This window comes from Temnothorax longispinosus, chromosome 2 (genome assembly GCF_030848805.1).
Source record: "Temnothorax longispinosus isolate EJ_2023e chromosome 2, Tlon_JGU_v1, whole genome shotgun sequence".
NCBI classification, from domain to species: Eukaryota; Metazoa; Arthropoda; class Insecta; order Hymenoptera; family Formicidae; genus Temnothorax; species Temnothorax longispinosus.
Window position 1 is genome coordinate 19,268,830 of NC_092359.1, and position 20,268 is coordinate 19,289,097.

The following is a 20,268-nucleotide window of genomic DNA, read 5'->3' on the forward strand; positions in this document are numbered from 1 at the left end:
GCGTTCGCTCATCCATGAATGAAACGGCGCAATATTACCGGTCCTATCGCTTTTTCTCTCGCGACTGTTTACGTTTTCTCCTGTTTCTCGTCCTCTTCCTCGCTCTCCGTCGATCACGATTGCGATCCAATTTTGTAAACGTGAATCATACGGGTCGCGCGCGCGCGCACACGTCTGTATCTCGCACGCCAACGGGAATACGGACGATAACGATAACGCCGACCGAGTCGCCGGACGTATTGATAAACGATTGTGAAAGTCGTGGTCGTCAGTCGCGCGGTCAGCACTGTCAGTAGTGGAATTCCGTCAGTGGACGAATTCGATTCGTCGTAGACTCGTGTAAATGTTAAACCTCTTTCTCACGTGTTCGTGACAATCGTTTCTGTCGTCCACGATCGCGTCCGTGAACTTTGAGCTAATCTAATTGATAGAAGTAGAATCATGCGTTAACTTATTGAGTGTCACGAGCCGATATATCTAACGAGTTCACTTGAGTCGACTCAGTGATATCGTAGGAAGGGAACGATTACGATAAATAAATCGGAAGGTATATCTTTTTTTATTGAATATTTCTGATGTAACATAATAATATTCATGTGCCGCTAGAATTCGTGAAATTCGAGCGTTAAATGTTATCTGGTAATAATCTTTCCTCGATAATTGTACAACGGGGCGTGTTGTTGATACTATATCTATTTACTTGCTGCGCACAGAATCCGTCGCAAGCTTAACTTTAATTACGCGTCATTTGCGTTCAATTTTAACAAAAATCTCCAATCTCCGTTATATTGCAGCCAAGCTCCAAGTAAACATTTATAAAGTATCATCCATGAAAAATCCTGAAAGCTAGTTGCTGAAGAACCCGATTCTAGATTCTATTTATTTAGCTCTTCGAGCTTTTCTGTCAAAACTATCGCTTTTGCTGGGAAGAAAAAGGATTTTTTTAGAGAATCAATTTTCTGCTTTCCGGAAGACGGGTTTGAAAGTACGCGCGAGAACGGTCCGCGATCACGTGGGTGAGGCCTAGTTACATTTCGGGGACGCGTTCGCGCGGTGTGGCACCTCGATGGACACGGAACAGGGGGTGGGCGAGGGCAGGAGGGAAAGAGGGTCGTCGGCGGGATGAACGGATCGTACGATTCATACCGTATTACCATACGACGAATTTGTGCGCACCGTCTCGTTAACTGTTGACAAGTGGTGTCGTCAATTGAGCCCCTCATTTGGCACGGTCACTTAAGGAGCTTTTGTAGGCGCGGTTCCGAGCGGGGCGTTATTTGGCCACGTTCAGCGAGCAGGAGGAGGAGGTGGCGGAGGAGGAAGAAGATGCTGTCGTGAGCGGTAAATAGCCCCGACCTGGCCCCCTCCGGCAGGCACCGCGGACACGATAAACAATGTTAACGTGAGTCAACGGCGCTCCGAGCGAGCGAGAGGACGTGTCGCGCGGGACGGGATAAGACGTCGGGGGGAGAGAGAGAGAAGGAGAGGCGGGAGAGCGAGACCGGAGAACGATGTTGCTGCCTGCGCGGGTAAGATAAGACGTGCTAATCGCCCAAGAACGCCGCCCCAGGAGCAATGGACGATGAACAGCCGGCGAGGGAGGCCAACAAGATCTGCGGCGTCTGCGGCGACCGGGCGCTCGGCTACAACTTCAACGCCGTCTCCTGCGAGAGCTGCAAGGCCTTCTTCAGGAGGAACGCGCTGAAGAACAAGGTGAACTTCACTCCCGTTCCCGATTCGAAGCTCTCCAGCTGGCTGTTACTCCACAGGAGAACTCGAGAAGATCTCGATATTGCGTTTAGAAATTATAAATACTTTAAATTCTCGAAGACTGAACTTTCTGTCCGTGATGACTTCTCAGCAAATTGTCTTAAAAAGAAGTAAATTTCATCTTTTAACATTGATCTTAATATCGAGGAGCTTCTTTCTTGAATTCAGATACAAATTCAAGAAAATTCTAATACATATAGAATTTTTAAATAAATTTTATATGTATATTAGACTACTATTGCTGGATTACTCATATGTGTGACTCATTAGAAATCTGATGATCTTTATGAACTTGAAGTTTTTAAAAAAAAGGGTTATATCACTGTTGCGTTGAATGCATTAGTTAATTTGAATCATTTCTGAAGAACTCGAGAAAAGATTAATCTTAACATACTTAATTTAAGTTTCATTTTTCTTAGATTCAAAAAAAGGATTAGATTATTATTGAGCCAAAAAATGTCTTTAATTAATTTGTCTGCGATTAATTGGTAGTTTTGGTCATTTTATGTTTTGAAAATCTTATTATTGAGAGGATCTTTTTTTTGTGTATTTATCGGCAGACCCAAATTGAAGCTGATTTTTTCTCATTTATATCTATATTACTCACATGATTTTTTATGAGATGATAAAAATGCACCGATTGAAAATATCTCGTTTGACCCGCCAAAAGATTTACAACGGATGTATACAAAAGATGCAGTTGTTAATCTTAAAAGCAACATCTGCTCATTGAAATTTATTGACGGTGGACTTGAGAACGCTAGATAAGATGTATTTTCTTTCAGATACTGATGTATTTTTGTATTTCAGACAACTTCCGTTTAGCATAGTAGAATGTTATGATTTATTTGTGAGTTTAATTGAAAACGAACGAATGCGGATATTAATAGACACGATATTTTGGAAATTTACGTTCTATTAGCAAATGTATAAATATATAAAGTAGTACACCTTTTACATTAAGCTAAAGAGAAACATATGTTCTCGTTGCAGGACTTTAAATGCCCCTTCACGGAAAACTGTGCCATCACAATCATAACTAGACGATTTTGCCAAAAATGCCGTCTGGATAAATGCTTCAGTATCGGCATGCGCAAAGAGTACATCATGTCTGAAGAGGATAAGGTCCTGAAGCGGAAGAAGATCGAGAAGAACCGCGCGAAGAAACGGTCTCAGCCCGACAACGGCAAGAAGATTAAAAAGGACTGCGTAGACGATTGTACGTTCGAGGACACGTCGATGTCGATCAATTCGGTCGCATCGGCGATGTCGGAAACGTACTTTTGGGAATCTGATAAAAAGTACACGGACCTGGACAGCAACAGGCAAAACGTTGTTGAAAGTATGAGTCCAGTGACAGCGGCGAGCGTGCCGAGTCCTTCGAGTCCCCCAGAGAACACGAATATCGCTGAAACGAAAACGCTGGATATGCTGAAGGAATCTGCTCCGAGGTCCAATCTTGCTAGGTACGACAAGACTTATCTGGTATACAGAGAGCGGCGGAGAAGTAAAAATCAATAAAAAATTAAATAGGGATTGTTTGTTTACAGCCGCGCGAGATTCACCGATCTTAACGTGGCGCCTCAGAGTACAGCGACGGACAAGAGCTCTCCTTCGAATTCGGGGAAATACGAGCAGAGCTCGCTACAATTCAACTCCGCGTTTGAAGAGAACGCGCCTAATTACTCCGCATTCGAGCAAACTCGCGAACAAAATTCCCCCGTGTATATAAATCGCGCGTCGCAGGGCGAGACGAGTCGTTCTGATCCTCTTTCGTTGTCGCAACTCGCGAAAGAGGAGACGTCGATATGCCAGAAACCGAAGGAGATGTGTTCGAGCGGGAACAATTTGGTCGCCAAGTTCAAACAGGATCCCAGTCTGCTGACAAAATTAATCAATAGGCCAAATTTAGTCGCCAAGATAATTCAAGATCAGAGGGTATTAATGAAGATTATGACGGATCCTGATATGGCTACGTGTTTGGCGGCAGATCCGTATATCACGCAATTCTTGAAGGAGCACGACACAATTGATACGGCGATCATCGGGCGCGACCGTGACGCCAAAACAAGAGTTCAGTCGAGGGAAGCTCCAGAGAATAATGCCAGCTCGGGTAATTCTAGGTATATCCCGAAGTCCAAGGGAGGTCACGTGGAAAATCCGATCCTGACGGACTTGATTACGAACCGCAACGCGGAGGAGTATAAAAATCAAAATTTGGAAACTAGTACAAATACAGATTGGCATAAAAATACAGCCGACGTTACCAAAGATGTTCTTCAGGACGTACAAAGGTAGCCCGTTATACATCGAGTATAACGAGTATATATTTTCACGACATGCCACGAAACCCGCCGCTAAAATTGAAAATCTGTTTCAGAATACCAATCGCTGCCAATTCTATAGAGTCTATCTTATGCGAGGCCATCAAGTTAGAATATTCAGCATTTTCTAGTTTCGGTGGCAACCAAAGCAGCAGGGAATTGAATGACGCCGAGAGAGCGAAATTGAACGAGCTGATAGTTGCTAACAAAGCGTTATTAGCTCCGTTAGACGATGACATAACAAATTTGGTTGGCGAAGAGTGTAAATTCAAGGTAACACGTTTAAAACTTTATGTCTCCTGTGTGTGGAATTTAGAAAAAAGTAGATAATAAGTAGTTATAAAATATTTATTTGCAGAATAATTTTGGACAATCTGATCCAATGTTGTTGGACGTTATAAATTTGACGGCCATAGCAATTAGACGCTTGATAAAAATGTCTAAGAAAATAAACGCCTTTAAGAATATGTGTGAAGAGGATCAGTTGGCTCTGTTGAAAGGTGGCTGCACGGAAATGATGATCCTAAGATCAGCCATTAATTACGATCCGGATAAAGACATGTGGAAGATACCCCATAGCCAAGAGAGCATGTCGAATATCAAAGTTGACGTTCTGAAAGAAGCGAAAGGAAATTTATATGCGGAGCACGCGAGATTCGTCAGAACGTTCGACCCCCGGTGGCGTGACGAAAATATCATTTTGATTTTAAGCGCAATCGCCTTGTTTACTCCCGATAGACCGAGAGTCGTACATGGTGATGTTATTAAATTGGAGCAGGTAAGTCGAATCTTTCAAATTTTTTAAGTAACTTATTATTTTGAGACATTCTTATATTCTTAAAATATATGTACATAATTTCAAATAATTTACACAATATTGGAACAACATATGAAAGTTGGCAGTCAGTTTTATAACATGTATTTTTAGCAGATAAAGATTTAGAAAATTTGTTGGACCAAATTTTTCATGGATTTCTTTCTTCCAGAATTCATATTATTATCTCCTCAGACGGTATCTGGAGAGTGTTTATCCTGGCTGCGAAGCTAAGTCCACATTCCTCAAGTTAATACAGAAGATTTCTGAACTCCATAAACTGAACGACGAGGTCGTGGGAGTTTACTTGAACGTCAATCCATCCAGCGTAGAGCCGCTGCTTATAGAAATATTCGATTTAAAGCACTGATTATTTAGCTTGTAAAGTCTATGAGTTCTCTTTGTGTGTGTATAATAAGGGAATCGTACTAGTACATTTGAGAAAATACTACATTCATGCTGCAATGCATGTATTCCTAGGGTTATCTTTAATCAAGGAAACCGCACGATGGCTATATCGCCGATCCGGATATTTATGAAAATATTATTGTAAGTAAAACTTCAACACTGCATTGCCTCCTTGTATGAATGATATCGTGTAGCAACCACGTCTTTAAATATTTTTAAGCGATGGAATGAAGACTATATGTGTAAAATATCGAAATAGTTTAACGTGCGCGCGCGGTCGCGTTTAAAACATCGCCGGGAACCACATTAACTACATGTAAATCATAGACATTATAGGTATCAATGTCCGCCATAATTTAGTGTAACTCATCACAAGTGGAACGGCAAGCGATTCACGCGTCAATCCGAATAAAGTTGATTAAATTAGGACACTAATAAGGTAAAAGAGTGCCGTAATTAATAATAAACAATATTTCGCTTCGTAACAAGCACATATTGTATCATTAAGTATTTCGCGAAGTATCTTTTGAGCTCGATATCGTTCTCATTGCGTACTGAGAACAAATGTATGCGTACAACGACAGCATAATAATTCCTAGGTGGCTGTTTCGATCATGTGTTTCCTCGAAAAATAGTTAAATATGTAATTATATATTTTTTAACACGTGGATCGTTAAATTTTAAGCAAATGAATGTTATTTAATGCGACAAGGCCTGTGCTCATATATTATAAATATATTATATAGATTATTAAGAGTTGTAATTGTGTCGTTAAAAAATTTGTTTTAAAAAGATGAGATTACAATGAAAACAACTATATGAATTGTGGTAATCATGCTATGATATAAGCAGCTTTCAAAGTCTACATGTAAATAAGAGAGAGAGATATTATACTTGTATATATGTGTCGTTGTGTAATGTACACGAGATAAATTGTGATATATCCTGATATAAATATATTTTTCAAAAATACGTTGCCACGTAATTTTATGCCGGCGATAAGTTTCTCAAGACACAAATGAAGGTTTTTTCGCGCTATGTATTTATATTCAATTAACGATAATGATAATTTTATTACATCACTTACCAGATACGATACGTCTCCGGATCCCTTAATCATCTGCGTTCGTCTGTCGGTAGAACGCCAAAAGCGTACAAAATAAGGATTACTATCGCGCTAATACAGCCCGCGACAAATATCAAGCTGAAGAGAGACAAGAGCAAATACAATGCAAATTTAATGACCAGACAGGAAATCCACAATATGAAGCCCCATGCCGTATCCCAGATGGCTTTCAGTCCCATTAATCCCATTCTTTTATCATTGTGAAATTTGGTGCGTATAGAAAAAACAAAATTCATGCCTCGATAGTGTGCTACAAAAAAAATTGCTTGGTTTTTTGTTAATTTTTTTGAAGTTTATCTTTACGAGGATACCAATACACTAAAGTATGTACATTATTTTCTACCAATGCGTGCTCCAAAAGATTTTATTATATTGCTTTCGGTTTCGTAAAAATTTATATACACGCTAAATCGATATTTACAACTTGTAATTTTTACAAACGCGAATTCTTTCATTTTTCGCAGATTTGTGTATGTCATTCATGTATTTAGAACTACACGTGTGCTTCATAACCGCTCCAATCGGAAACTTACTAGATCTTGCCAATTATTAGGCATGCGAAATAATCTGTTTGTAACTTTAGCAACGTGTCTGCAGATAAACTGTTTCAGCGCCGACTATATATTTTTCGAAACTCATTTATTTATATCTTATCATGTACTTTCTCCGTTTCCGTGAATGTGAGCGCTTTTACAGTCGGACGTATGATTTTTTAATTCTACCGAATGTTCCGTCTTTCACGTCTCCGGATAATGATCGCGCTTGTAATGGAAAAAGATCTCGACATTGCTGTCGTACGGCTTGACGAATGGGCAATTAATCTTCTCCGCGGCCACGTAGCAGGCGCCTAACGCCCCTGATGTTGTCAAACGCATCAGACTCAACTCGTCCACGACGTGCTTGTCATGGATTTCATTCACGAAACCGTCCTTCAAAAATTTCCACGATTTCCATACAGATCCGACGCATATCACCTTTAAGCCACCGTGAGCGAGTTTGAGATCCTGGAAAAAACACGCGATTTAAACAAAATCATTGGCAGGTCGATTTTACCATAAAATTTCTTTTTGTTATGAAGTTTTATTTGACATAAATTATACTGTTTTATCCCTTTTGTAGATGAGATACTGACGTTATGAGCCTTCTTCGAGAGGGCGTCGACATGTCTCGCCAGAAGTTGCCCAGCTTCCTCGAAGATTTTCAGGCACAACAGATCGCCTCTCTCGCAACCGACCACAACTTTCATAGTGAACTCGGCAATAGTGCTTTTGTTGAAATTCGCGTAGAAATACGGTAATATACCGTTCCTATCGGTCACATTGAAGTAACTTCTCATCGCCGGCCAGATATAGCTTATTGACGCTGGTGCTTCCACGAAACCGTCCATATCGTCGAATACATATTTACAGGCGCGACGGGCGATCCAATAAGCTTGAAGCATTAATAAGGAAATGAAATTAATCGTAGTTCACGTCAAGAATTTAAATATAAATTATTCAAAGAATTTATCTAAATGAGAAATTAGATCACATTATTGTCAAGGAAACAAAATTTCACTTATAAATTTTGTTTTATTAAGTTCAAGGAATTCTAAATCTATTCCACCATTTATTCGTCTTCTATTTATTTTATATTTATTAATGTAGAAGCTAATTTTAAACTTAATTTTGAAACTAATTTTTCACATGTGTTATTTTACAGTACAAAATGTACCTCCTCCCTCGTCGCCCAGTATGTATCCCCATCCTCCGCAACCATGAGTCTTCCCGTCCGGATTGATCAGCAAAGCATTGCTGCCGGTTCCGGCGATCAACACAATCCCACCGGATTCCAAGCCAGTCCTAAGGCTACCTAGAGTATCTGAGCCAACCACGTAGTCCTTGGCAGACTGTGGATATTTTTCCAATAAAGTTTCCGCGAGTTGACGATTACTGGCTTCCTCCTCGCAACCGCTTAAAGTAAGTCCCTGTTGATGAAAGAAATCCTTGAATGAAAATTTACTCTTTCGAAAATCACAGTTGATTTCATTTAATTAAAAATTCGAAATTTGAAACTAGATCGTTTGTTTCAAATTCGCCTCATTAATGTGACACTTAAATAATGAAAATACTCGATTTTTACTCACTACGCAATCTAAAGGAACGCTTTCCGGTATATCTAGTGCTTGTTTACCCTTTTCGATCATCGCGCTGAGCCTGGCAGCTGTCTCGTCTATTCCGATTGTCTAGAATTATATCAAATCTCTACACTCTTTTGTGATAATTTTACTCCAGCGAGCAAAATGACATTTCTGTAATTATTCGAATCGTTTATTCTGAAAGTGCTGCAGACTTGGTTTTAAAAATCCCGTTGAAATCGTATGTCGATTTCCCCATTCCCGACTCGCACAGCACTTTAAAGATAAGCCATTCGTATAATGTCTTTTTTAATCACCCAATGATTGGTTTGCGGTCCTTTAACTTCTGTTAGCCTCGCACCTTTTCCGTCGAGTATTACGAGCGTGGAGTATGTGGCGCCTCTGAAAGTTAATTAATTGATAATTTAATTTGTGTTACAAGCGAAAAATTGAATGATTACGCTAACTGAATATCTCTCGTTGAATATCATCTAAATGTCTCTCTTTTTTTATATATTATTCTGCATGTAAGGTGCGACAATTACATAATCAGTTATATTTTCTCTTATTTAGTGACTCGATTATTTTCCTAACAAACAAAGATACATATCGATGTATCACTCAACAAGAGATATGTATGACCTGTCATAGTTAAGCGGATTAATGAAATTGATTGCTGTTATCAGTGCCTAAGATATCCTGCCTCTCTTTCTTTCTCTCTTATATAAGAACTGTAGAAATCAATCGATATCCTGAATCGAAGAATTATTATAAATATTATATATAATAGCAAGATGATAAATTAAAATGTCCATATCTGTAGAAAAAAAGAGAAAAAAAATATCAGATATTTTTTTCGTTATTAAAACCACTTCCGATTCAAAAATATTATCGCGCAATGAGATATGGAATGTGCGTTTTAATTTTAATCGATATATAACTTCGCTCCTTTTTTACGGTTTGCGAACCACCAAATGTAATGAATCGCGAAACATTTGTTCTTCGTTTCCTATTTAAAAAAATAACCCGACGATTTTTACAATTATTCGCGCAGCATTCGCGCAATAGCAATTTTGCGAATTACAGCACTGACCATGAGACAATGCGTTTCTCTTTCGATCGTCTTCGATGGAGGCAAAAATAGGTGCTTTGAACATGCGTAAGCGCGCCACGATAAGATAAATATTACAATAAAAAAGAGAACAAACGCTACGAATCGCGAAATAAGCGAAGGAAATATTCAAGATGCACGCATTAGGAATGATCGATCAGTGACGATCGTGATTAAGAGCGGTTATCGATCATACATTATTTGGATTTCGACAGATAAAATCGCAGGCTGAACGAAAGTTATATAATTCACAATTATTAAAATTGTTGTTATCTTCCTGATTTTTAAATGGGAAACGAAATGATAGAGTACGACATTATACGTAGAATTCCAATATCTCATGTTTCTTCATAACTAATCTTTTTCCGTCGTGCTTGCTAGAGCTCGTGAAATACCTAACGCAATGTATATTTATTATTTTGCTTATATATAACAAATAGACGAATTTTAATCGTCTCGAAAAGACGTTCATTTAACAGAATTTTACTTTGTTACAGGAATACGAAAGATTTAATTAATTGAATCAATACGATTGAGAGAAAGAGAAACTCACCCCTCTATACCACCGATCCTAATATCTTCGGAGTATTGCGGTTCGACCTGCACCTGCGTGAGCATCGTAGCTTCCTGCACCAGGTCCGTGGACTCCGTCATCTTCACCTGCTCCCTCAGATCCCTGCGTAACTGATGCTCATCCACGATTTTCTTCTCCTGCTTCTTCCTCGCCTTTTTGCCCTTCTTCTTTTCTGCCATTTTTTAAAATCGCTCGTTCAGATTTCTGCGGCGAACTTCGAAGCTCGACGTGGACGTGTTACGAGGATCTGGGTGTGACGGGATAGCACGAGATAACATGGGACAAAATGCGTTACACAGGATATTTATGATCACTGGGAAGTAATTAATGAATTAATCGAATAACGAGGGAACATGACACTCTAAATAGATGCATTAGAATGAATTAAAGATTTTATTTTAACATATGCAACTTTCTATATTTCTTGCTGGAAAGTTGGAGCATAATAATGGAAATAATTACCAATGTTTAATGTGTATCAAATCTAGTAAAATATATAAATCCTCAATTATAATTTCACAGTTTATAATAGTTATTATCGTTTCTGTTATCGATGTTGTAATCAAGTTTAATTATATTGGATTGATAAAACCTCGTTATTCGAACGGAACGCTACACTTGTTGCAGTAGATCAGATAGTCCTTTTCTGATTTAATGATTATGATTGCTGTATTTTTGATTTAACAAAAATTTCCGCCGTACAAGAACGAGAAAGGCACAGAAGCTGAAACGACATAATCGTTAGCGCACATATGCATAATCCTCACGTTAAAATGTAGCAATTTCCCACATAAACAATTGTAAAAAGATTTGCTCGCGTGGCAGGCGTTTGCGTTGCTACGGCACACATACCTAGCGTTGGACGACTTAGCACGTATTCACTTTATGCTAAAAGCAGTTTATCTCGACGGTGTATAGAATCATATCGGGAGATAATGATACATGCATAGTCATTCGAGAACAGATTGTTGAAAGTTGAAATAGCAAAGGCACAATGCGATCCGCGCAGATATACCACCGCTTCCAGGCGAGAGAGAGGGAGCGTGCCCCACGCTTCCAACACTTCGAGAGCGATATTTATTTGTTGGTCCCTTACGGTCTTGTGCTCCGCAATTACGAACGGCGTTGATTATGCACTGCATGCTATTGGACGACGGGTCTAAGCGCGAATTGCGGACTTGCCGTTATTAAATTGGTCGTTTCTGCTTTTGTCTCTCTCTCTCTCTCTCTCTTTCGCGCGGAAACTGCAAACGCCTGGCGTTCTAAGGAAACACAAGCGCACTTCCCTTCGCAAGTGGCAATTAATTCCAAAGCTGTTAAACTAATGAAATAAAAGTTATTATGAAATAAAAGTCACAAAATCATTAACAATAAGAATATATATATATATATAATATATAAAGTGTTGTAATTTAAAAGATATGGGAAATGATTCTTTGAATTGTTATTTTGATGTAATTCTTCTTAGAAAGGGCTGCTTATAAGAAACGAATTAGGTATGAATTAGGAGAGATATACTAATTATATAAAGCGTTGATCAATTGGCTAATTCCAAAGTTGACGAACTAAAGAAGTAAACACAGTCATTACAATAAGAAAAAGAAATTAGTAAGAAGTTATGCAGAAAATAGCTAATTTAAGAAACAATCCTAATTGTAAGTTTTTTCTTACTTTAATGTAATATGTATAACGTTTGTAGGAAAGAAGGTAATCAAGCACGAGTTAAGGAAGATGCATTAATATAATTTGAGATGGTTTTCTTTCAATTTCAAGTGAAAGAGGGAATTGCAAATCTAAAAGCCGGTTGGATCGGGCGAAAGGCATTTAAAATCCTCGCTCGAGAAAAATATCGCGTCCTTGAAACCGGTTCGATAAACCAGAATCGCCGAAAGACGCTTCCTCCGATTTTCCCGGAGTTCGGCGTACTCCGAAACTTACTACGAGACTCCCGCTCTCCTTTGGCGCCAGGAACCGGAGCTGCAGGCTGAGAGTGAAAGAGAGAGCGCGCGTTCAGTGCCTGACGTGCGTGCCAACGGTGAGAAACATCTTTTTCTCTTCACCGCGAGTCTTCCAAAAATTACAAAAAATTCCACGAGAAACTTTCGGTGTTTCAGAACGGAGTGCGCGAATCCAGTTGGGAATCCCGTGGCGGCGCAAATGAAAGCTGCCGATCGTTTTTCCCTGCCGAAGAAACGAAACACGATCGACCGCACCGCACGACGCTGTCCCCCGTCACTGCCGGCTGCCCGCTGCCGTCGTCGCTCCGCTCCAATCCGCTCACGAATCCTACCCCACCGCGTGTCCCACATGTCGCGTTCGCGGGCGCATGTCTTCTACGAGATGTCATCGAACCGAAGGTCAGGATCGGGTGATTCCGGATCATCGATCAGATAGAGGAATGATTTTGTAAGAACAAAGTATATAAAGAACTTTTAACATTTTTTTTTGTTAATTGCGACTAATTATCAAAAATAATTTCCGAGCGTTACTTTAATGAAATTTAATTTGCACGGTTCTAAAAATTTACAGTATTTCTTATCAAATCGTCATACCTATGATACAATCTATCGTTCGACTTTCTTGAAATAAATAATTTTTATCTTCTATTCTGATACTCTGATTACTATCTAAGAATAACATGTAATATTTAGACATATTTTTATTAATATATATACACACGTTATACTGTTAATATATTCTATCTAATCCCTCCACTTCTTTCTTCTCGTCAATGTTCCCGTTTATATTTATGGAGTTAATCCGCAGCATCGTGTGCTGTGTTCTGTAGACTGAAAGATAAAACGTCGAGCGTATTAATATGAATGAAGCGAGAAGCGAAAGAAGAATATATCGTCTCTTCTTCCTATTTTAGTATCTTACAGTTTATACGGCGATACTGTTTCCTCGGCCGGAACCTGAAGCGAGTTTTCGTGTGGGACAGAGTCTTCTCTATAACCGTCGCATCGATCGAGACCAATTCTCTGTTCAGGATCGGCCTGCCTATGAGGGTGAAGTCTTTACTGCCGACCATCAATACTTTCTCCAGTTTCAGTGTATCGCCTATGTTCGGCGGCCAGAATCCCTCGATAATTATAATGTCGTATTGCGTCACCTTAAACTGTTTCCCGCATACTTGCACGATCGCGAACATACGGCCTACCTTGTCCGTTGCGATCTGATTGTTGATCTCATTCGTCACGTCTGTGAACAAGATGCTATCTGTTAGAACTGATCTACAAAGATTGAATCGCGTTCGTACAGACTTATGCAAAATAAGTTATGTTAACAACCGGTGCATATTTTCTCCCTCTCTTCGTCCCACTCCTGTACTTCCGTTTGGTAATCCGGAATTGGCTTCATCCATGGTGGTCTAGTCACCCGATACTCCGCTATTGGCGTCTCCCACAATCTCAATGCTGAAACAAGATTATTTCTCAATAACTTTCTTATGCCACGTAAAGTCTTGCCGGACTTAGTTACCAAAATTTGTGTATAAATTGCTTGATAAAATTATGTTCATACGTTTATCATAAAATTGTAATACAATAAAATGTAATTCTCAACATCTCTTTCTTGTACCGTGTAAAATCTTGCTGGATGATTTTATATACTTTGTCTCAGAGAATTCGTGTATAATTTACTTGATATAAAATTACATTAATAGATTTATCGTAAAGTTCTAATGTAACGAAACGTCGATATTATTCTATCAATCTTTAAAATTAAAATTCTTGAAAAAGTTGTGCAACGGAGAGGAAGGTTATGTTTGCATTCGAAGGAGAGGTTAGGTTTCTGCCCCGCGCAGTTTCCGCGAGATTATAATTCGTAATTACATACCGGGATAATATTGCTTGCAAATTGCGGCCGGTGCCAGTGCTCTTCTCAGACAATTACTCGCCGCGTAATTAAAAAGTCTTGTAAAACCGAATAGAGTGGCCATCGCCGCGACACGCTGCCGGCTGCGATCTGTCCAGCCCACGGTGTGCCACGGTCTTATGCCCGTATCACACTAGGCGATTGGCGATTGCGTTTACGTTTGCGTCTACGTCTTTTGACCAATCAGAACGGAAATCGCAAATCGCAATCGCCAGCAGCTACTTTCTGATTGGTCAAGAGACGTAAACGCAAACGTAGACGCAATCGCCAATCGCTAGTGTGATACGGGCATTAGCCGTCTTACACACAGGTCTTGAGGTCTGGAAACTCTAGTGGTGGGGGATGGTCGTCTTAGCGACGAAGAAAATAACTCGCTTTGTGACCGCAAGAGTCGCTGCCATCGGTCAGTGTACTATGTGGTGGGGACAAGGACGGAAATAGTAATTAGTAAATTCAAAATCGCGAGTGTCAGATAGGCAATAATTGAAGTTCCAAATGAGGAAAGGAATAATAAATAACTTTGTATTAAGAAAAACGTTTGAAATCTTTTATTATACGAATGCGCAAATTAATAAATTGATAATTTATTCTTAATTTACATTATTTAAAGATGACGCGGTATGAGCGCGGTCGACTTGTATTAATTCTGATTCTTACCTTATGTATGCCTCGGTTTTATAAGATTAATTAAAAAGTTGAAGGCTATGAGTCTTGAGGAAGTAATAATGAAGTAAATAATAACCCGTTTTGAAAATCCATTAGTTAATTTACAAGTATATTCACAATATTTACATTCTCATTCCAAGAAATATCAACGCAGTTGTACACACAATTAAGGTCGATACCAACCTTTTCACTGTGACAGTTATTTAAAGAAAGAAAATGTCATATAAAAAAAAATTTACAGAAGAAAGATGTTATTTTCAATCCATGTCGCTGTCCATGTCCTCAAGAACTGAAAAAAGTCTTTCAACTTAGCTCAAAGAAATGTCATCAAAAAATGTCATGAAATGTCATTTTCAAAAATGCACTTGAATTTAGCGCAATTAAAAGATTGTTGTCACGTTACCATGGGTTACCATCTACACTTCGCGATGACAGCGATGCATGGTGACAACGCCGTGAAATAAATTAATAAATTGTTCCTTGCTAAAACGACCATCCCCCACCACCAAAATCGGTCTGAGTTTCCAGACCTGTGTGTAAGACCGTGGTCCAGCCAAATATTTGCGTAGCAAGCGCTCGCCGCTTACGTGCGCTACGGGTAGCAGAGGTTCGGCTGGACTCAGCCATTTACACCACCCTTAGTCCTCAGTCGCCTTCGTTGAACGTCCGGGTGAGTTTCGAACAGATCGAGTGAAAATAATCAGATTCGCACTGTGCGAGAAAGAATGGATGACGACAACGCAAGCTGCGCCCACGACGACGAGGAATATGCACAATTGTCATTGTTGCATCTCCCGGTGGAGGTTTGTATAAGAAGAAGAAAAACGTCGATTTGGTCGCACATTTCATGTACACGTGCGCGAAATTCTTTTTCTTAATCGTCGCTGTTATTTCGTTCGTCAGGGCACGCATTAAGCTCTTCAGAATGGATTCCGATCAGAATTATTCCATTTTCTCTAATAAATACAATAGAAATCTAGAAAAGAACTAAACAATTCCGATCGGAATCCATTCCGAAATAGTTCCGCAGTAAGTGTATACAGTAGTCGCTTGTCGCTTGTCGATGAAGTAAAGTGTGCTGAACCAGCGACGGTCAACTCTCTCTTTCGTTCTGTCCCCATCTCTTCCGGAACGTTTGTTTGATTGTGCGTTTAATTATTTTATTGTGCTGCATTTCAGGTATTCCTGCATATATGTTCCTTCCTGGATGCGTCGACGTTACACAGTTTGAGCTCAGTGTGCAAACAATTCTACCTGGTTTTAAACGATGCAGACTCAAAACTGTGGAAAGAGCGAATTAATCACATCTTATGGCCGAATGCTACCCACTCGCTCTTTTGTCCTGGTTAGCTCAAATTGATAGCATCTTACGCCACGACTAATCCTTTTTGTTAAATAAATAAAAACAATGATAATAACTTTTTCTTCGCCAGTAAATAAATAAAAATCAAATAAAAAATTAAGCGACTCAACCGGCCAATTCTTATTTATTATAACTCACAACGTTTCAACCATAATCTGGTCCTTTTCAAGTGAGATATTATAATTTAATACGCAACACACATTAAACATCATGCGTCGCCAGACGTTGTATCCTAACTACATCGTGCAAACGTCAAGATGTTTAGTGCGTCAAAGAAATGAAAATGTAAATATGTAAAAATTGTAAAAATGTATAGCAAATTTAACCGAACATCTTCTCCACTATATATCCGTACCGTGCCATAATCAGAGTTACAATGTTGTCAGTATTGTAATAATCTGGTAGTAAGAACTTGAATAGAGCTCTCGATCTAGAACCCTCTTGTAGCTTATTTGTACTTAATTCAGGTTGTATGTACATGAACTTTTTTGTACTCATTGTCCAGTATTACGGTACGAATAAGTTTTCATATTCTTTTGACATAACAAGTCACGTGTCCTTACAGCGAGGCCCAACAAACTGTTTTGGAAGTTGTCATGCGCTGCGATCGAAAAACAAACAGCGCTGTGGAAACAGCCGGACTCTATGGAGAAATTGATGCTGATGATGAAATGCTTTTCCCAAGTGTCAAAAGCTGTGTTGTTGATGCACATAGTAAGTAAATGTATTATGTCAAGTGGACATATTTCTCCTTGGAAACCGATATATATAATGATTCTCGTTTTCAGGATGGAATCACTTATTTAGTCAGTAAGCTAACTGGCTACTTACTTTACCAAAAACTTTCTTATCCCGTGGAACCTTTTTACGAAGTCCGGGACTTTCTCAACAATGTACCACGTGAATGTCTGACGGCGATAGACCACACGGTCTACGTCTGCAGTTCAGATAATATAATCAAATCGTGGGTGCTTACCAACACCGGTCTCGTCCATGACAGAACTTACGAGATGTACGTGGTAACAAAACTCTTCCTTTCGGCCGCTTCGCGATAAGAAAACCCAGCGATGAGGATAATTCCTGTTTGTGGGAGAAATAATCGTTTTCCTCCAAATTATTCGAATGCAGATACCGCGTTTTGTGTTTCGCTTGACGACAGATGATTCGAAAATGCGTTTCTGAAGTTCACTCGTCAAGTCGTAGGTATTCACTTTATTTACCATTTCATGCGTATTTTTTTATCAGCCTATTCCAGGAGCGTGACCTCTGTGAAGGTAACACCGCTCTTGTTGAATTTCGAGTTTTCTTTTAGCTGTACTCAGTACTGTATTGAACTACAATTGTCCTAATTTTCGCCGCAAATACGAGAACGATACTTTGAATCGCGCGTGTTCAAGAAAACTAAAACATATAAAGTTTTGTTAGAGCTCGGCACTATTATAAAATTATTATAAAATTTTACATTTTTTAATTTCCTTTATTATAATTTAAAATATTGTTTTGGTATTTGCGACAGAAATTAGCACAATTACAGTCAAATACAGCAAAGTTAAGAAAACTCTAAATTCAACAAGTGCGGGACTAACAAAGATTCCGTTTTTTGTTATTTTCTAAAATATGCGCTAAGTTGTCAAGATGAGGTTTGCCACAAAATGGCAAAAATATAGAATAATGTATAAATATAGCACAATTAATGAAAAAGTAAAATTCAAAAAATGTGGTTCTATCTTCACAGAGAGTGGAGCAACAGAAAGGATTGGCTGACATGCGTGTCTTCGTGTCCGGAGCGGGCCCTCTTTGCAACTAGCTCAAATTACGGAATAATAAACGTGTTCGATTCAAGATCGAGCAATAAGCCGATCAGGCAGTTATACGGGCCGCACAGTTACGTGCTTAAGCTAACCATGAATACGAAATACATCTCGTCCGCCAGCTACAGGACGGTGTCCGTTTGGGATCAAAGAGCTGATCGGATCGTGAAGTCTATCACAGTAATTTCATCTCGTACTTTTTAACGTGGAGAAACGAGACCCAATTACGATGTCTAAGGTGTGCTTTTTAGATTCCAGGTAAAGAAGCGTGTAACACGTGCATGAGTATGCGACGAGATTGGGTTTGCGTTGGGGACAACGAGCAGAAGTTGCACATGCTAGATCTAACGAACGATTTTGAGCTAGTAAAATCTTATTCCACTGAGCATACGGAAACTCTAACGGGGGTGCGTCTGACGCACGGATGCCTGATAACGAGTTCCTACGACGGGACCGTCAGAATTTCGAGCCCTACGGATCCGCCAAAGCACATCGCTACTTTATGTCCATCAGAGAACGGAGCTATCGACAGCGTGAGTATCGCACGCGTAAGATTTGGCGAAAATATCGTAACATTGACTTTGAAGAAAAAAGTGTCTACGTATAAGATAAGAAATACAGTTGAAAAAGTGCAAGACACAGTTCGAACGTTGAAAATTAAATTTTTACTTATAACATTTAAATTATGAAATCAAGTTTTATCTTTATCTTCCGAATGTTGGTGAAGTCCTCCTTAAGACTGACATTCTTCCAAGTCTTATCTTGCAATATCGTGAACTTTGTTAGATATTGTATGTAATTGTTCGTGTTTTTATGTTGCAGATGGACTACCTGAATGACACTCTCGCGATAGCAGGCGATAGTCTCGTTGTATGGCGCCCGAGAAATCAACGTGTTTAACGAACCATCAATGAACAAAAAATTTCTATATGTGTTTTATAGATAGCTATTCTACAGCAATATTATTGCTTTGATATGTAATATGTGATGTTCTTATTCTTTCTCAAGATACTGCTTTGATGCGTCTCTCTAATACGCAATGTGATAGATACCGTTTCGCGAAATTAGATGTAGATATATCGTTTTGTTAGAAATACGTTTCTGTAAAAGCTTCACTATAACATCGCTTATTATAAGCTAAGCTTATAATTATTGCGTATTCACGACGAGATCTTTTATGTTGAGAAAAGAATAAGCAAAAATATATTTTTTTATACTGTAATTTAGTGCCATAAGTATTTAAATATATTTATACATTGCATTATCGTAAATACATATTATTACTCGTTTGTCGCTTTGCAAATTTTTCTGATAATGTGCTTTATATTTTAATATCGTGCATTTCCTGCTCATGTTTACGTGCAGATTCGAGAAGCGGCGACGTTTAAAGATTCTTCGAATATCAGACACCTGTTTATAACATTTATATCCAAAGTATAAGTCGCGTTTATTCGAGTAACAGATAACGTTCTGAACGCGGAATAGAATTTAAAGTCTCCGGTATGTCGCGTAATGTATCGCATTACGTTCCCATTGTCGGAATTCTTTACGTCACAACTCGATGGACACCGTTAATTAAGCTTAATAAATAAACAAGCAAATTTAATCGCACCTTTCTCAACATGGAAGTGTCGAATTCAGATCGACCGAGAGACGTACATTATTTTCGCGACACCCTGTATAGGTGGCGTCGGTCATGTGCGACGCACGTGGATGGTGGATGTATGATGCACCGAATGCAGCGGCTCTTCCGTAGTTCCGTGTTTTACATTGGCTGCGTGAGAGCAGTCGCTCGTTTCCTCTCCTTTTAATCCATTGAGTCAAAGGAGAGGAAACGAGCGAAAACGAGCGACTGCTCACGATTGCTAGGCTAGCGGAGCATCGGCTGAACGCACCCAATGTAAACACGGAACTACGGAAGAGCCGCTGCATTCGGTGCATCATACATCCACCATCCACGTGCGTCGCACATGACCGACGCACTATACAGGGTGTCGCGAAAATAATGTACGTCTCTCGGTCGATCTGTATTCGACACTTCCATGTTGAGAAAGCTGATTAAATTTGCTTGTTTATTTATTAAGCTTAATTAACGGTGTCCATCGAATTGTGACGTAAAGAATTCCGACAATGGGAACGAAATGCGATACATTACGCGACATACCGGAGACTTTAAATTCTATTCCGCGTTCAGAACGTTATCTGTTACTCGAATAAACGCGACTTATACTTTGGATATAAATGTTATAAACAGGTGTCTGATATTCGAAGAATCTTTAAACGTCGCCGCTTCTCGAATCTGCACGTAA

The 20,268-nt window shown here is 39.3% G+C and overlaps 4 protein-coding genes across 8 annotated transcripts; 2 read left to right on the forward strand and 2 right to left on the reverse strand.

The window, feature by feature from the left end:
• Window positions 1-1,097: 1,097 nt before the first annotated feature.
• Window positions 1,098-6,288, forward strand: Hr96 (Nuclear hormone receptor HR96). Its single transcript, XM_071798136.1, has 6 exons — window positions 1,098-1,713; window positions 2,764-3,236; window positions 3,321-4,064; window positions 4,151-4,367; window positions 4,453-4,872; window positions 5,081-6,288. Exons 1-6 carry the CDS (start codon window positions 1,576-1,578, stop codon window positions 5,276-5,278), a joined length of 2,190 nt encoding a protein of 729 aa, XP_071654237.1. The 5' UTR covers window positions 1,098-1,575; the 3' UTR covers window positions 5,279-6,288.
• A 445-nt stretch (window positions 6,289-6,733) lies between these two features.
• Window positions 6,734-12,604, reverse strand: Nagk (N-acetylglucosamine kinase). 5 transcript variants are annotated; one of them, XM_071769317.1, is made up of 7 exons: window positions 12,182-12,604; window positions 10,223-10,415; window positions 8,876-8,960; window positions 8,568-8,666; window positions 8,156-8,408; window positions 7,575-7,873; window positions 6,734-7,446 (listed from the first exon to the last, which is right to left on the reverse strand). In XM_071769317.1, exons 2-7 carry the CDS (start codon window positions 10,321-10,323, stop codon window positions 7,180-7,182), a joined length of 1,104 nt encoding a protein of 367 aa, XP_071625418.1. In that variant the 5' UTR covers window positions 10,324-10,415; window positions 12,182-12,604; the 3' UTR covers window positions 6,734-7,179. The 5 variants fall into 5 exon arrangements, with proteins under 5 accessions (XP_071625418.1, XP_071625414.1, XP_071625415.1 ...); XM_071769313.1 differs by lacking the exon at window positions 12,182-12,604 and adding an exon at window positions 11,259-11,536; XM_071769314.1 differs by lacking the exon at window positions 12,182-12,604 and adding an exon at window positions 11,096-11,375 and having other exon boundaries at window positions 10,223-10,967.
• Window positions 12,605-12,931: 327 nt separating this feature from the next.
• Window positions 12,932-14,183, reverse strand: Mrpl21 (mitochondrial ribosomal protein L21). The gene is made up of 4 exons (XM_071769812.1): window positions 14,081-14,183; window positions 13,534-13,659; window positions 13,124-13,444; window positions 12,932-13,032 (listed from the first exon to the last, which is right to left on the reverse strand). Exons 1-4 carry the CDS (start codon window positions 14,181-14,183, stop codon window positions 12,932-12,934), a joined length of 651 nt encoding a protein of 216 aa, XP_071625913.1.
• A 1,069-nt stretch (window positions 14,184-15,252) lies between these two features.
• LOC139807864 (F-box/WD repeat-containing protein 9-like) lies at window positions 15,253-19,248 on the forward strand. Its single transcript, XM_071769324.1, has 7 exons — window positions 15,253-15,588; window positions 15,965-16,130; window positions 16,714-16,862; window positions 16,937-17,160; window positions 17,884-18,139; window positions 18,211-18,492; window positions 18,782-19,248. Exons 1-7 carry the CDS (start codon window positions 15,511-15,513, stop codon window positions 18,857-18,859), a joined length of 1,233 nt encoding a protein of 410 aa, XP_071625425.1. The 5' UTR covers window positions 15,253-15,510; the 3' UTR covers window positions 18,860-19,248.
• Window positions 19,249-20,268: the final 1,020 nt, after the last annotated feature.

What these genes read in the sequence shown, in the direction of transcription:
- Hr96 (XM_071798136.1), top strand. Translation starts at nt 1,576, where the DNA reads ATGGACGATGAACAGCCGGCGAGGGAGGCCAACAAGATCTGCGGCGTC. An exon ending in GCGAAGAGTGTAAATTCAAG is followed by an intron (nt 4,368 to 4,452) that starts GTAACACGTTTA and finishes ATTTATTTGCAG; the next exon opens with AATAATTTTGGACAATCTGA. An exon ending in ATGTTATTAAATTGGAGCAG is followed by an intron (nt 4,873 to 5,080) that starts GTAAGTCGAATC and finishes TCTTTCTTCCAG; the next exon opens with AATTCATATTATTATCTCCT.
- Nagk (XM_071769313.1), bottom strand. Translation starts at nt 11,385, where the DNA reads ATGCAGTGCATAATCAACGCCGTTCGTAATTGCGGAGCACAAGACCGT. An exon ending in AGGATCGGTGGTATAGAGGG is followed by an intron (nt 8,961 to 10,222) that starts GTGAGTTTCTCT and finishes ATTAACTTTCAG; the next exon opens with AGGCGCCACATACTCCACGC. An exon ending in TCTCGAAGAAGGCTCATAAC is followed by an intron (nt 7,447 to 7,574) that starts GTCAGTATCTCA and finishes TGTTTTTTCCAG; the next exon opens with GATCTCAAACTCGCTCACGG.
- Mrpl21 (XM_071769812.1), bottom strand. Translation starts at nt 14,183, where the DNA reads ATGGCCACTCTATTCGGTTTTACAAGACTTTTTAATTACGCGGCGAGT. An exon ending in TTGCAAGCAATATTATCCCG is followed by an intron (nt 13,660 to 14,080) that starts GTATGTAATTAC and finishes ATCTTGTTTCAG; the next exon opens with CATTGAGATTGTGGGAGACG. An exon ending in ACAGTATCGCCGTATAAACT is followed by an intron (nt 13,033 to 13,123) that starts GTAAGATACTAA and finishes TTTATCTTTCAG; the next exon opens with TCTACAGAACACAGCACACG.
- LOC139807864 (XM_071769324.1), top strand. Translation starts at nt 15,511, where the DNA reads ATGGATGACGACAACGCAAGCTGCGCCCACGACGACGAGGAATATGCA. An exon ending in TGTTGCATCTCCCGGTGGAG is followed by an intron (nt 15,589 to 15,964) that starts GTTTGTATAAGA and finishes GCTGCATTTCAG; the next exon opens with GTATTCCTGCATATATGTTC. An exon ending in CATGACAGAACTTACGAGAT is followed by an intron (nt 17,161 to 17,883) that starts GTACGTGGTAAC and finishes CTATCTTCACAG; the next exon opens with AGAGTGGAGCAACAGAAAGG.